General features: G+C 44.8%; 1 protein-coding gene and 1 long non-coding RNA gene across 2 annotated transcripts; one reads left to right on the top strand and one right to left on the bottom strand.

Moving 5' to 3' along the window:
* Positions 1-217: 217 nt before the first annotated feature.
* On the bottom strand, positions 218-11,760 carry LOC138975705 (putative methyltransferase DDB_G0268948). The gene is made up of 4 exons (XM_070348448.1): positions 10,839-11,760; positions 3,171-3,268; positions 2,656-2,787; positions 218-2,039 (listed from the first exon to the last, which is right to left on the bottom strand). Exons 1-4 carry the CDS (start codon positions 11,376-11,378, stop codon positions 1,937-1,939), a joined length of 873 nt encoding a protein of 290 aa, XP_070204549.1. The 5' UTR covers positions 11,379-11,760; the 3' UTR covers positions 218-1,936.
* A 172-nt stretch (positions 11,761-11,932) lies between these two features.
* On the top strand, positions 11,933-16,078 carry LOC138975706 (uncharacterized). The gene is made up of 3 exons (XR_011458717.1): positions 11,933-12,877; positions 13,665-13,755; positions 14,725-16,078. It is a non-coding gene; the product is annotated as an uncharacterized lncRNA (long non-coding RNA).
* Positions 16,079-16,481: the final 403 nt, after the last annotated feature.

The raw sequence follows: 16,481 nt of genomic DNA, 5'->3' as shown, positions 1-16,481 counted from the left end.
AATTAAGTGACTAACTGTGTTGAGTTTTGGTCGCATTACAGTGGAACCCCCTCCCCCCCCCCCCCTCCCTTTTAAGACCTCCAAAAATCTTAAAAAATGAGGTCTTCAATTTTTGTGTGTGCACAGTTAAGTTTGGAAATGGAATTGATTGTTCAAAACAAAACACACAAGGTCTTTTCTGGATAGGAAGGTTGGTAAGTAACTGCACATTGAAAACTTTGTCAAGAAACACTTTTAATTCACTTCAACACAAGACTGATGAAAAAAATATATCTCCTTGATAATCTCAGCCTCCAGCATGAGCACTGTACTTAAATGAGAAAAAGTCTGGTAACAGTACATTAATTAACAAATGCATTTTAATTATAGTGTCCGTATGGCACGAGGATACATTATTTCCAAAGCGGCAGCATTACCAGTGCTGTGACTAAATAAAAAACCGCTTAATAGTCTGTAATTAAATCACACAAAAGCCACAAAAATGTGCAATTTAACATTTTTGTTTTCTTTATGACATAAAAAAAATACTGAATCATTGCACCAAGTATCACATCTTCAAACGTGCTTGTGATGCTTGCACACACACACCACACACACACACACACACACACACACACACACACACACGTACACACACACACACACACAAATACACACTTCATTTTGAAATTGCACAAGAATCTATAACTGTTAAGCTGAATCAAAATAAAATGAACACAACAAAAATCAATCATACTGAGAGACCAAAATCCATTCAGATTCAACATGATCACTGGGACTGCTTTTAATCAAAATCTATACACTCAAAGTGGGTAAAATAAAACCCCATGTCAGCTCAAATCTCTCCCAAATCCAAACACACACAAATGCACGCACGCACGATTACACACGCTATTTTGAAATTGCATGGGAATCTGAATAGTGTAAGCTGAATCAAAATGAAAATGAACACAAACAAAATCAATCACACTGAGAGACTAAAATTCATTCAGATTCTACATGGGACTGCTTATAATTAATATACTCAAACTGGGTAAAAACAAAACCAATCACACTGAGAGACTAAAATTCATTCAGATTCTACATGGGACTGCTTATAATTAATATACTCAAACTGGGTAAAAACAAAACCAATCACACTGAGAGACTAAAATTCATTCAGATACTACATGGGACTGCTTATAATCAATATACTCAAACTGGGTAAAAACAAAACCAATCACACTGAGAGACTAAAATTCATTCAGATTCTACATGGGACTGCTTATAATCAATATACTCAAACTGGGTAAAAACAAAACAATCACACTGAGAGACTAAAATTCATTCAGATTCTACACGGGACTGCTTATAATCAATATACTCAAACTGGGTAAAAACAAAACAATCACACTGAGAGACTAAAATTCATTCAGATTCTACACGGGACTGCTTATAATCAATATACTCAAACTGGGTAAAAACAAAACAATCACACTGAGAGACTAAAATTCATTCAGATTCTACACGGGACTGCTTATAATCAATATACTCAAACTGGGTAAAAACAAAACAATCACACTGAGAGACTAAAATTCATTCAGATTCTACACGGGACTGCTTATAATCAATATACTCAAACTGGGTAAAAACAAAACAATCACACTGAGAGACTAAAATTCATTCAGATTCTACACGGGACTGCTTATAATCAATATACTCAAACTGGGTAAAAACAAAATCAATCACACTGAGAGACTAAAATTCATTCAGATTCTACATGGGACTGCTTATAATTAATATACTCAAACTGGGTAAAAACAAAACAAAAGTGAGCTCCAACCTCCCGCAAAATAAACTCAACATTTTGATACACATCTTATCACACTGCGTGCTTACAGGGTTTGATGAACAAGATATAATAGCCCACAGGAGTTTCCACAGCATGTGACGAGAGCTAGGATGATGCAGGTTTATGTCCCATGAGCATGAAGACTGGCCACACGATCTTCATCTCTCGAGGAGGCTCCATGTCACCTTGTGCATACGCCTCGCGAAACCTGCAAGAACAACAAACAAGTAAATAAACAAATAAAAATGCTGGCTATATGCTATCACAATATCTCACAAACAAAGGGACGTTACCGCAGTCTCTATATAGAGTAGCAACGACAGTTGGGGCGGGGACGTACAAGTTTAGCCTGTAGCATGATGGTCTTACAACCAGTTCATCCTTATCAGCGTGGGTTTGAACCAAATTCTTGTTAAGGAATATATATTTGCAAGGGTCAACTTTGTGCACACTTCCAGGTGCTTCAACACCTCTGTGTGCTTGCATACGCACGATACAGATATATGGAGTATGCCCTCTCACCCCCACAAACACCCCCCCGCCCCCCTAAAAAAAAAAGAAAAAAGAAAAAAAAGAGTAATCTTATACTTATGTCTTATTAACTCACTCTTAGTCTTATGGAAAACATGGGTTGTGCCATCAAGTAAGACCTCCATATATATAATTATATTGAATATCAAAATGTCCATTTTTCATACCGTATCATACACTATGTGACGTCACTTCCACAGGAACTATATTTAGAATTAGAGTATGCTCTCCCTGCCCCCCCTCCCCCCCCCCCCCCCCCCCGAAAAAAAAGAGAAAAGAAAAGACAAGCTTACTCATGTTTGACAGAAGGCATGGTGTTTGCCATGGGGTTTGCCATGAGGTAGTTCTGGAAGGCTGACCACGAACACAGGTACCCCACAAACTCATCCACTGTCCACGTCCTCTCTATCTTCAGGCTGTCATTCCTGCAACATCAACGGCATATCAAGCATACTTTGTATGACATAAACATTAAAACTCGTATCTACTCACTGCTGTGATGGTACCAACTAAATGGTAAGTTCTAGTATTTTAACAATGAGAGAGAGACTAAAAGAGCGAGAGAGAGAGAGAGGGAATCGAGAGACTAAAAGAGCAAGAGAGAGAGATCGAGATCAAGAGAGAGAGAAACAGACAGACATTGAGACAGAGAGAAAGGAACAGACAGACAGAGAGGGAGAAATAAATAATGTGCATGCAGTGCATGTTAATTAGGGTATATTTCTGAGTTATTTTTCAAAAATAGACTGAACATGTATCAGCTCACAGTCGGATACATAGCTGCTGATATCTCATTATCCGAACTAACCTGCGCCAGCCAGAAAAGGGGAGGCTGTAGCTTTTATAGTGCTCCTCCACATGCTGCCGACCATCTGTCCAGTAAGGGCCCAGTACATCTTTGTATAACTGTAAGCATACAACGCAAAGAAGTTAATATTGGACAAAATGCAATATATTTTTTGTTCAGAATGATAATCTCTTCATGTGCATCAAACTAAAATGATTATTAAATAAATGGCAATAAAAAGCATACACTTGCATTCTGCTTTATTTATACTATACATTTCTAGTGGTAGCTAGCTTTCATTATACTCTATAGTGCATGGTTGTGGTGGTATAATTTTTGCTGCTGCTGTGTACATGTGCAGTGTGTGTGAATGTGTGCATGGTTGCTCAGAACCTTAGTAGTCATACATAACACACTTTAATATCACTGGGCTCACTGTCCCCAAAATGAAAACAGGCGTCATCTTGCATTTTCATGAGGCAGTAATGCCTGTGGCAAGGGAGGGGGGGGGGGGGTGTGTGTGTCTTGTGAAAGGAAGAATTAATATGGGAATAGAAAAAAATTGTTGTTGCCTTCAGGGTATACACAGCTATATCCTTGAAAAATGAATTTATTTGTAAATGAATAGTGCATAGCAATCCTCTCCTCAACACCCAGACCCGGGCTGAGGCAAGATGACAGCTATATATATTGCAGACACATGCCAGTAAATACGGCACCCAGCTATACTCACGTGACATGTAAACTTAACTTCAGACTGAATGTTTCTCCGCCAATTTCAAGCGATACAATTATTTTGAGGGAGAAAATCATGGCAATTAGATCTTGCAATTGAAGCACATTTGTGATGTAATTCGATCAATTTTACCCTAAATTCGATTTATTAGAAAACGCACCAAGCGGTTACGTCCCTTGAATAAGAAAATAAATATTTTGCGTTGAAGATAATTTCAAAGTCAAAATACCATTTAACATCACAAACTAGAATCCAAGGGGGGGAATACATGGTCCAAAGTTCAATCATCAGCATCGCTCGGTGCGTTTTTGAATAAATCGAATTTGGGGGATAGTCACATACATGTCATTTGTCACGTGAGTATAGGGTGCTGTATAAATTTACTGGCGTGTCAGACCACAGGCGGAAGGTATCGTCCACTGGACTATACTACTATCACAGAAAGACTACAAGGTACGTCACTCACCTTCGAGTCTTCTGTGTTCTTGGAGTCGCTTCCTGGGGAAAAATATTGTTCAAGACGGTTTGCCTCTTCCTACAGTCTGTGTAAGGTCAAATAAATACAGTTGAATGATTGTTTGAACTGTATGTACCTTTAATTTTCAGCTTCCGTCCCTTGCAGGTTGTTTTTAACCATCATTTGGACGAATCTTTGTTTGCGAGCCGCTAATATCCACTTCGTTTCAAATCATGCATCCGCACTGAATATGCATACCAGCGCTCATTGGTCTAAAACATATATGTAAATATTCTGCAGCAAAGGGAAGCTACCCACGGGAAAATAATCATCGAATATCCTGTTATTAAAAATTTTAGTAATAAATTTTCATTTGATTAATATACTTACCCAACTCACATATAGCAATTAACCCTAGTTCAGTGCCGGTAACGCTGTACGCATCCCCTTGGTAACCAAGGGAAGCCTCTCTAAAAAAAAGAGTGACCAATCCCATAAGGCCATATTAATACATACTTCCGACTTCCGTATGCGCGCGCATACGCCTCCATATGCATCATTCCAAACGAAGCCCAACTCACACCCTTTTTTAGAAACCCACAACCCACAGCGGGGAGGCGGGAGGGAATAAACGATGTGAGTTGGGTAAGTATATTAATCAAATGAAAATTTATTACTAAAATTTTTAATTAAATTACATATCTTACCCAACTCACATATAGCAGATTGCTACTATAGGTGGCGGGTACTCACCCTCTCAAGTACGAAGAACCTGCCCAGCAGCCACCAGAGACGGCAAGAGGCAACATCCCTCAAGTAGTGGTTAATGAAGATGTCCTCTGACCTCCAATATGCCACCGCAAGAACCTCCGAGAGGCGTCCTGAGCGGAGCACAGCCAAGGACGATGACCATGCCCTAGCCTCATGTGTTCTGGCAGAGGTAAGAGGCAGAATGGCTCTAGCATCCCCCGACTGGGTCTGCCACCACATATAAGCCTGCCTGATTGTCATCGACACCCATCTGGTCAGGGTAACTTTAGAAATGTCTTTACTTCTGACAGTATTGAGTGAAATAAAAAGAAGCTTTTGAGTTTCCGAGCGAAGAGGAGACGTTCTAGACAAGTAACTGCTGAGGGCACGAACCGGACAGTTAAGAGCATCAGGATCTCCTGGAGCCAGCACAGCGCTCAAGGGGGGAATATGAATAACCGGGGAAGCATGACCGGGCTTTTGATTCTTTGCTAAAAAATCCGGCCTAAACTTCAACGAAAAAGATCCATCCTTCTCTAAAGAAATATCACGCGCCAAACCCGACAAAGCGTGCACCTCACTGCCACGACGAGCTGTGGCGAGCAAAACAAGAAACAAAGTTTTCCTCGTAAGCTTAGCTAGACTAGCTAAGTGCAGGGGCTCAAAATCGTCCGATGCCAAAAAACGTAAAACTAAAAACAGATCCCACGCCGGAAGCTGCGTTTTGGACCGAGCTGAAAGAAGGGAAGCGCCCTTTAGCACACTCGCGATCACGCCACTTAAATCAATTTTGCGTCCCAGCTGTCTAAGCGTCGAAGATATAGCAGAACGCCTCACACGCAAGGAAGAAGGCGACCCCCCCCCTCCCTGCCAACCAAGATAAATGATTGGCAACTTGCATTGACCTGGGAGAGAGAGGGCTAACACCATTTTCAGCGCACCATTTTGTCCACGCAGACCAGTGCGAGGAATAGACCGACTTCGTCGAATCTCTATGCGCTTGCTGTACCAAATTCAGAGTTGACTCTGAGGCACCCGCCCGGAGCAGAGAGCCTCTGATAGCACCCAGCCGTGAAGCTGCAACGCCTGCGGGTCCCCGTGCGGAATGCCCGACCTGGGTTGAACCAGGTCGCCCTTTCGAACGCCTAGAGGAATGGGTGGACGAACCGCCATGCGCACCAGATCTGGATACCAATGTTGACTGGGCCACCGCGGGGCCACCAGAACCAACGCTGGCTTTTCTATGTCTGCTTTCCGCACCACCTTGCCTAGCAGGCAAAACGGAGGAAAGGCATAAGCCTGCAGACCCGACCAATCCAGATCCAGCGCATTCACGGCCCAAGCTAGAGGGTCCGGAAACGGAGAGACAAACAAGGGGAGACGAGCCGAGAATCTCGTTGCGAACAGATCGATGGGAGGCTTGTGAACCTGCACCCAAAGACGATCCAGAGCCTGATGGGAGAGAGTCCATTCTGAGTGCAGGACCTTGCTCCCCCTGCTGAGGGAGTCGGCCAGGACATTGAGAGAGCCCCTCAGGTAAACAGCTGACAGCCGAAAGTTGTGAGTGCTGCACCAGACCAGTAACCGACACGCGCTGTTCGACAGAACCTGAGAGCGCGAGCCCCCCATGCGATTTATGTAAGCCGCTACCGTCGTGTTGTCCGTGTGTACCAGAACATGACTGTTTGCCAGCAGAGGCAGAAACGAACGCAGGCCGAGTGCCACAGCCTCCAGCTCCAGAACATTTATGTGCAGAGAGGCCTGACTGGCGTCCCACACCCCTGAAGCAGTCTGGTCTGCCAAATGAGCCCCCCAGCCCGAAAGCGAGGCGTCCGTGAAAAGATTGTTCTCCGGTGCAGGGAGAACAATAGGGACACCCTGTGACACCCAGGGGAGAAGCCATATGCTCGTTGTACGGCTGAACCAAGCACCCAACTCGATCAAGCAATTCCAGCCTTGAGTCGCTTGGTCCCACTGCGCTTGGAGCGCTGCTTGAAAGGGCCTCTTGTGGACTCTTCCCAGAGGGACAACAGTGGCCATGGATTCCATCTGCCCTAAAAGGGAAGTCAACTCCCGAGCCGTAGACAGATTCTTTCCGTAAAGAACACGGATAGCCTCCTGCAACTTGTCCACCCTCTTTCGAGCAGGACGGACTGACCAGTTCAGTGTATCGAACTCCATCCCCAGGTACGTGAACTGCTGTGAGGGCACCAACTCCGACTTCACTAGGTTGGCTGTGAAGCCGAGCTGAACCGCTAGACTGAGCACCCTCTGAGTGTGCGTATTGCAAAGGACCTGGTCTTGATGCAGAATCAACCAGTCGTCCAAGTAGGCTCTCAGACGCACACCCTCCTGCCTCACGAGGGCACAGAGCTGACGCACGACCATCGTGAAAATCCAAGGGGAGAGAGACAGACCGAACGGGAGCGCCCGAAACTGAAAGATCCTCTCTCCCCAGCGGAAACGAAGCCATTTTCTGTCTGCCACATGCATCAGCACGTGAAAATAAGCGTCGGTCAGGTCTATAGACGTGACCCAGTCCCCCGGCCGAAGGGCTTCTCTCACTGAGGCAGGCGTTTCCATCGTGAACTTCACGACACGCAGGAACCTGTTCAATGGCGACAAATCCAGAACAGGCCTCCACGCACCCGAGGCTTTGGGTACTACAAACAACCTGCCGTAAAAGCCTGGGGACCTGTGATTGATCACCTCCTCGATCGCGCCTTTTGAAAGGAGTGCAGCGACCTCTCCCTGAATAGCTGCTTTGGCCTCCGCGTCTCGCGGAAACACAAAAGGCGGCGGTATCCTGGACAGCGGTGCCTTCCCGTCTGCCCAGAGAAGACGAAATCCCGAACTGATCACCCCCAAAATCCACTGGCTGGACACCAAACGAATCCAGGCAGCGATGGCCCTGGAGGGGCCGCCCGCCACCACCAAGGTGGGGGCTAACGGGGCGATCTGCTCGGGAAGACATCATTGGGGGTGAGGCTTACGCCCCGACCCCCTAGAACCACCAAACGAACCCCTCTTCTGATAAGGGGCGCCACGCCCCCTGCCTCGAGAAGAGGAGTTCTGACGCCCGAGAACGAAGGCTGAGCCTTGTTCTGCTGCTGAGGCTTACTCTGCGGTTTTTGAAAGCCCTGATGGGCGATCCTGGCTATCGCCAAATCCCTGGCGTCCTGGGTATCTTTTTGCAACGCATCAAGAGACGAACGACTTACAAGTGAGCCGTCCTCAAAGGGAGAGAACCTCAGACTATCGATAGTTCCCTTGTCCCTGATCTTTGAGCCACTCAGAAAGGCAGCTCTGCGCGAAAGAATCGCATGAGTGTACAGCTTGGCTGAAAGCCCCATTTGCTCACGAGAGACCCTGGCTAAGGTAGCCAACAGCGTTGTAACGTCTTCAGCAGAAGCGTCATAACGAAACTCAAAAGGCTCAAGACTTGACGCAATCGACCTTGACAAAGAACGTTGCAGTGACTCAGAGACCGAGGCCAATTCTAAAAGAGATCTCCCTGTCTCCTCTAGCGCCAACAGAGAGCCCTCCGCGTAGGGCACAGGCCTGTCTTTGCTATAACCGTCTTCCCTGAGAGACGCCAGATCCGGCGTAACAGGCAGAGCCGCTCTAGGAAGAGCAAAAGACTCCACCAAGTCAACAGGCTGCGGCCCCAGCCTGAAATTGCGGAGAGCCGCTGCACCAGGCACCACTTGACCTGTCTGAGCCAGCCACGACGTGGCCGAATCAGGTGCATCCCCATGTTGAACCAACAAAGGCATCGGGGCCACCTGACTATGCGACTGAGAATTCTTCTTCAAAACTTTCGACATCTCATACGCAACAGCGGGCGATTCGAGAAACTTGAAAGAACATTTCTTCTCTTTCGCACTGCGAAAGTCTCCAAGTGCAGAGGGAGGAGGAACCACAAAAGACTTAGATTCCACCACCCCCTCTTCAAAATATCTTGAAGCCGTCTCAGCCGCAGATGCCACTGCATCAGAAAGCCTAAACGGAATCTTGAATTCGGTACCTTCGACTGCTGCGGAAGCACCGTCTTCAGAACAGCCGTCCGGCAAAACCATGCCATCCGTCAGCTGGCCCCCTGCTTGACTGCCATAGTCAAACAAAGAGCCAGCCACACTGCCCCCTTCCTGCCCCCCGGGCGGAAGCGAAAGACGCGCACCCGTACCACAATCTAAAGAAGCGGTTGGTTGCGACAAATCTTCCGTTCGCTCTCCAAGGTTCTTGACCGCCACCGACCTGCTGCCAATGCAGTCAGAGCCAGCCTCAGCTTCAGAACTTTCACCCACAAAGCCAGAGCCCGGAGTTACTTTCTCTTGGAAACGCTCTACCCTTTCTCCGGAGAACCCGGATACTTGGGTAGAAGACATACCTTTAATGTGGCGAGAACCACCAGCAGCCGGGCCGCACGCCACCAGAGTAGGCCTGGTACCATCCTGAGACGCATGAACCTCAGCCCGAGTAACAGTGGCCGAAGGCAAAGGGCGAACGTCGGCCAGAGACGACACACCAGCCACACCCGCAGGCAGAGACCGGAACTCCGCCCGCGTGGACGCCACCTCCTCCGCCAAAGACGAGACCTGTGAGCTTAAAGAAAGTAACAGAGACGCCACGTCCACAGACGCAAGGCCGGGAATCACAGACACCGAAGCCGCCTTAGCGGGCTTATCAGCACGAGACAACTTGTCTAAAGTTTTATCAGTGGGCTTATCAGCACGAGACAACTTGTCTAAAGTTTTATCAGTCACATTCGCCGAAGTAGGCATGTCAATCAAAACATCGGTAATCTTTTGCAACGACGGTTCCAGAACCGAAACATGTGCCTGGCCGGGAGCATTAGCTTTCCTAGGCGTTTTCTTAGAAGGCGAAGACTCAGCAGCTACTTGCTTAGACGAGTGCCGCTTCTTGGCGCTATCCGCCATGACCAAAACAACTCACGAAAAATTTTGTAAACAAGAAAATTTTCACAAGTTCAAATTACAGGTCAAAACGCCCACAAACACAAACAAAAAACAAGAACGACCTCACCTCAATATGTAGAGAAGCGAAGACAAGCTAGAAGAAACCAAGAGGTAAATGACCAAGTCCGCAGACGAAGTGTCAAAAGGCTGAACACAGCCAGAGCGTACAAAAACGCGACCAGTCTCACTGCTCGCTGAGTAAGGAATGATGCATATGGAGGCGTATGCGCGCGCATACGGAAGTCGGAAGTATGTATTAATATGGCCTTATGGGATTGGTCACTCTTTTTTTTAGAGGGGCTTCCCTTGGTTACCAAGGGGATGCGTACAGCGTTACCGGCACTGAACTAGGGTTAATTGCTATATGTGAGTTGGGTAAGATATGTAATTTAATTAACCAATGAGCGCTGGTATGCATATTAGGTGCGGATGCATGATTTGAAACGAAGTGGATATTAGCGGCTCGCAAACGAAGATTCGTCCAAATGATGATTAAAAACAACCTGCAAGGGACGGAAGCTGAAAATTAAAGGTACATACAGTTCAAACAATCATTCAACGGTATTTATTTGACCTTACACAGACTGTAGGAAGAGGCAAACCGTCTTGAACAATATTTTTCCCCAGGAAGCGACTCCAAGAACACAGAAGACTCGAAAGTGAGTGACGTACCTTGTAGTCTTTCTGTGATAGTAGTAGTCCAGTGGACGATACCTTCCGCCTGTGGTCAGACACACAGACAGACAAACAAAAGGTACAATCCTCACGTAGTTAAGTGTTTCTTGGGCCTTTGGTTCATCGAGAGTGCTGAGACCGTAGCCGAAGACGACAAATGCGCCGCCCGGTTTGAGGACCCTCTCCACCTCGGCGTAGAGCTTTTCAGTGTCCATCCAGTGCAAGGCTTGAGCAACTGTCACTAAATCCACGGAGTTTTTCTCAAGAAACGACAGGTCCTCAGCCGGACCTACCCGGAATGTCACGTTGGGTATATGCTTGGGAGCGTTGGATACCTGAGATTCGCTGACATCTACGCCCATAACCTGACGAAAGTGCTTGGACAACGGCAGAGTGCTCTGTCCGGAACCGCTACCAATATCCACTGCTAGCGAGAAATCGCACGTCTCTGTTTCCTTGCAGAATTCGACGATCGTGTTGTACACGTCCGGGCCGTAGGTTGGTCGGTACTTGACGTAAGCGTCAGCGATGTCCGGCGACTCGAAGAGCTTAGATTTATCCGCCATGGTTCTACAAATCCATCCAATTTGCTGGACTATCAGTTTGGGCCTGACCAGTCCTTTCGCAAGCATGACCTGTCGCGCAGAGTGGCTTCCCTTGAGCGAGTGTACCTTTTTACCGCAACTTTCAAAAATGTAATTTGGTGTTCCTCGTCTGCGTTTTACTTTTAGGTGGTTGTGACGTGCACAGACATGCTCTTCGAAAGACTTCAACAATCACGACACCACCACCACCAACACCACCACCACCAACAACAACCGCTACAAACAGTGAACAACACAAAATAGACACAGAACCGCAAAGCAAAGGTTGTGGCTACAGTACATCCACGGGTCCGTGCCTCGAGTCCCCATGCTATATCCACGGCACTGGCTCGGAACCACTCGGAATCGTTCGGATTCACTGGGCAGTTTAGTCGTAGCCTCGCGCTGGCACAGTTAGCGCCATATTGTTGAGATGGAAGCGGAGGAAGAAACGTTTTAATTTTTTGGTTGTGATTGTGTTTGGTCATGGAAGTATACTGTTCTCTCTCTTTCTCTCACACCCACACACGCACACTCACCTTTACATCAGCATGAGAATTTCATTCACAATTCTGTCAACAGATGTCAACAGATCATTGTTGGTGAACACAAACACTGTACATAAGGAAGACGTGGAACTTGCGAAGAAAATGCGAAAAAGTGTTTGTGGGTTATCGTCCCTAGTTACATGCTGACGGCGAAAACAAAATGGCGGATCGCGTAGGTACCGATCGCGTGCGAGGTGGTGGTAAATTGTGCTCGGCTTTTTGTTGCAAGAACGCCCGTTACAAACAGAGCTGCTTCGGGAAAACTTTCCACAAGTTCCCTAAAGAAGAAAAAAGGTGGGTTGTGCAGTGATTATTTCATCAGGTTTACCTTCTTCAGAATGAGAATGCAATGGCTCGAGTCAACTCACTCAGATAAGCCAACTGTCTCTGGGCATTTTTGTCTGCTATGAATCATGATACTACAGTATTTATAGAACTAATATGCAAATGAAATATTACAAACATAGCATGGATCGGTTCATCCTGAGATTTCTGTACTAGCTGTACTATGTACGCGTGTGTCTGCGTGTGTACCTGTGTGTGCATGTGTACACTGTACTTACGACTGTGAGTGTGAGTCAGCAGTCAGTACAAAACAACAGTTTACACTTGATGACAAACTACCCGTGGGCATATTTGCCGAAACCTTTATCAAACCTTGCTTACGGGAAAACTACAGTACAAAGGTACATCACTCATCCGTTTTGCGTTCAGGCAGAGCGTTAGATTTAGACTGAAGATCTGATTTAGCTTTTTTTGTCTTTCCTTTTTGCTTAGTTTAACAATAACATTGTTGTTTTTATTGTCAAACTAGGTGCAGAATATGGATGCAATTCACAAGGCGAGAGGACTTTGAAAAGCTGCAGCCAGCTGATGTTCAAGGTCTCAAGCTTTGTACTGATCACTTTGAGGCCAACCAGTAAAACAATCCTGCAGAGAGGATCACTTGTGTGGAATGCTGTCCCGACATTGTTTGCAGTGCCCAATCCACCACCGAAGGTTATTTATTTATTGGTTTTAGGTTTTTGCAAACCAATGAAGCACACTATTAAATGCAGGCTGAGTAATGACAAGTTTGAGGCTGATGTAAGAATTGAAAAAAAACAGCATTGTTCCCATCAAATAATGCCTGTTTGCATTTAGCGCAAAAAAATGATAAGGCCAACAAAAAAAAGTTACTTATTTTGGATTGACGTCTTGATTATAATGATATGATGAACTTATTTTGCCAAAAAACAGCCCCAAATGGCAAAAAAAGTATAGGGTCGGCGTCAACAACAAAAAAGTTGTATGTTTCTGGTCACCTGACCCTACCTATGTTTTCCCGACGACCCTAGACTTTTATTTTGCATTTTCAAAAATAAAAGGGGTATTCGAAAATCAATTGTTTTCCTGCTTTTCAACAAAATAAGTTAAAAAGATGGTTTAAAAAAAAAAGTTTAGAAAAAAAATCTCCACCTTTAGTCATGTTAGGCCACAAAAAAAGTCTGTTTAAGGTAACATAGGCCCCCCAAAAATAGCGTCGGTAGGTCGGCTTTTTATTTTTGTATTTTAGCCATCTGAATATTTTAATTTAATTTTTTAATGCCCCAAAAAAGTCTAGGGCCGGTGGGAAAATAATAGGGTCGGTCCGGATACTGTAAACAGATTATTTTTTGTTTTGCCTTACGAGAAACATACACTTTTTTGTGTGGCCTAAGACCAATGCCATGAAATTGGGAGAATTGTTTCATTGTGACTGGGTGTTGGTTGTGAGTTTGTCAGTTAAAGAGCTGTGCATTTGCAGGTTGCTAGTGGGAGGAAGCCACCATCGCAAAGGGTAGCTACAAATGAAGCCAGCACCGACCTGTCGCCTGATGCACAAATTGTTCAACCAGGTAAGAGATTTTTAACCATGAAGAACACCCTGACATCAAAAAATGTTTAAACCCATCCATTACATAGTTGATAATTGCTGTATAGGGTGACAGGCGGGGTGGTAAGACGTCGGTCTATTAACTCGGAAGGTCGAGTGTTCGAATCCCGGTCGCGGCCGCCTGGTGGGTTAAGTGTGGAGATGTTTCCGATCTCCCAGGTCAACTTATGTGCAGACCTGCTAGTGACTTATCCCCCTTCATGTGTACACGCAAGCACAAGACCAAGTACGCACGAAAAAGATCCTGTAATCCATGTCAGAGTTCGGTGGGTTTTAGAAACACAAAAATACCCCGCACGCTTCCTCCGAAAGCGGCGTATGGCTGCCTAAATACGATCATACACGTAAAATTCCACTTGTGCAAAAAAAATGAGTGCACGTGGGAGTTTCAGCCCACGAGCGCAGAAGAAGAAGAAGAAGCTGTATAGGGCGGATGCATGGATGGATGAAATTGTACCTGTAGTTCCAACACGTAAAGATGGGAAACATATCCTGTTAGAGGCATGGTGTAACAAGAAACAATTAAGTGGCTCTATTCCCATCTCCCCCCCCCCCCCTTTCCCCGTAGCGATATAAGCTTCGTGGTTGAAAACGACGTTAAACACCAAATAAAGAAAGAAAGAAAGAGGCATGGTGTGTGAGGAGTTTACCTGGTACTGTTGTCCTAATCAATCAATCAATCAATCAATCAGTATGAAGCTTATATAGCGCGTATTCCGTGGGTACAGTTCTAATGGCCTCACCCATTCAGTACCAAACAAGGTCAATTCCATCATTGTTCCACATCGTATCCATAGTTGCTAACACACTTCATTTCTGGCCTGCCTTCCTACGCTATTGTTTATTTTCATTTTGTGATTTAATTACACATGTTTTAATTTCTTCCAGGTTGTAACTTGTTATGTTATTTTATGTGTGTTTTCTTTTTTAGATGACATTCAGGCGATCCTGGAGGACATAGGATGTAAAGCATCAAAGTCGTCATCCTCCCCATCCCCTCGTGAAGCGGAACTTCGGCAGAAGGTCAACAAACTGAGGAGCAAGGTTTTCCGATTAGAAAAGAAAACGATGGAACCCCGTGTAAAACGAGCGAGTAAATTAGCCAAGCCTCCCAAGAAAGACTTTGTAGTAGAACAGTCGTCTCATATATTATCAGGCGAGGCGAGCTATTTTGCCATTTATGCCTGTTACATATTTACCGGTTATCTGCTGCTGTGTCCAATCCTGGCAGAGACGGGAACGCATGTTACCAAGGAGCTGAAGGAGAGTCAATGAGATGAGAGAATGTGATTAACAATTGCCAACTCTCTCCGTACAAAGAGGGTCCAAAATTGTATAAAAAAAAATTGATGGTAGGCAATTCAAAATTAAAAAAAGGACTCTCGGAGCATGGACTTAATGAGTCAAAAATTAAAGAAGGCTCTATCAGCCGAAGTACATGTTTTGTCTATTGTCTTTTTTATTTTGAATTCCCTACCATCTATATTTTGATACAATTTTGGACCCTCCCTGGTGTGTTGTTTCTGATGTACCTTTTAGTCTGTTTACAGTAACATAGGCACACAAAAAGAGGGTCGATAAATCGGCTTTTCTTAATTTTTTTTTATAACCATCTTTTTAAATTATTTTGCAAAAAAACAGGAACAAAATTGATTTTTTTTCTTTTTCTTTTTCTCCAAATGCCCCCCCAAAAAAGTCTAGGGTTGGTCTAGAAAAATAGGGTTGGTCAGGATACCGTAAACAGGCTATTTTGCTTTGTTTTGCCTAAGCAATGACTAACAAACTTTCTTTAGGGTCTGACATTGTATATACTATACAATTTTTTGGGTATTAACTAAATACATGTATACAGTTTTCGATTCCTTTTATACTTTTTCACAAATTAGCCCCCCCCCCCCCCCCCTTTTTTTTTTGTGTAGTCTGCCCTGGGGGCGGGAGGTCTCCTAATTTCGGTTTCTAGGGTCACCTTATGCTTCCCCATGAGCTGAGAACTTAATTTAAAATGAGCCTCGATTTTTTTATTTGTATTTTGTAATTGTGCCTTTGTCCAGTCACAGGATTTCACTTTGTACTTAAAAACTTGGCGCTGTCATCATTTATTGCTATTTATTGTTCAGTTGTTCAGTATTTATTGCTATTGGGCATCAGTTGTTCAGTTGCCCTCTTTCGAATGAGCCATGCATGCATTATGGATGTGTTTAGCGAATTGGGATACCTCAAGCAATGTAAAAGAAGAAACAATGTGAAGCAAACATATAGCACCAAATAAAATAACCGAATCAGAATGGAAACTTCTTCAGTGTATGTGTGTGTGTGTGTGTGTGTGTGTGTTTGCTGTTTTAAATACCGAAAATGTGAAAATAAAGCAAGTCACAACATGAGAAAGATCGACTGTACTAGTCATAACAAAGCAGGAGACAGCCTGATCAGCATGCAGCAAAGGGGAATAACTCGTATTTAGCCATTCTCATTTCTAAGCATGCCCAATGAGGAAGTTATCCTTCTTCCCATTGTAGTTTCTTTGGTGAACATAAGAAAGCTATGAAGTTTGATCATACAAATGTTCAGGGATTTGAAAGATTCGGTACCGATTTTTTGGAGGGCTTAAACAGGAGGGTTCCACTGCAGCATATAAATGTAATATTGCTCGCTGATTACACATTAATTATTGATGAACTTCGAAAACAT

This window comes from Littorina saxatilis, linkage group LG9 (assembly GCF_037325665.1).
Source record: "Littorina saxatilis isolate snail1 linkage group LG9, US_GU_Lsax_2.0, whole genome shotgun sequence".
In the NCBI taxonomy this organism is placed as follows: domain Eukaryota; kingdom Metazoa; phylum Mollusca; class Gastropoda; order Littorinimorpha; family Littorinidae; genus Littorina; species Littorina saxatilis.
Note: the sequence above shows the minus strand (reverse complement) of the source record. Positions and strands in the feature narration are given on the sequence as shown.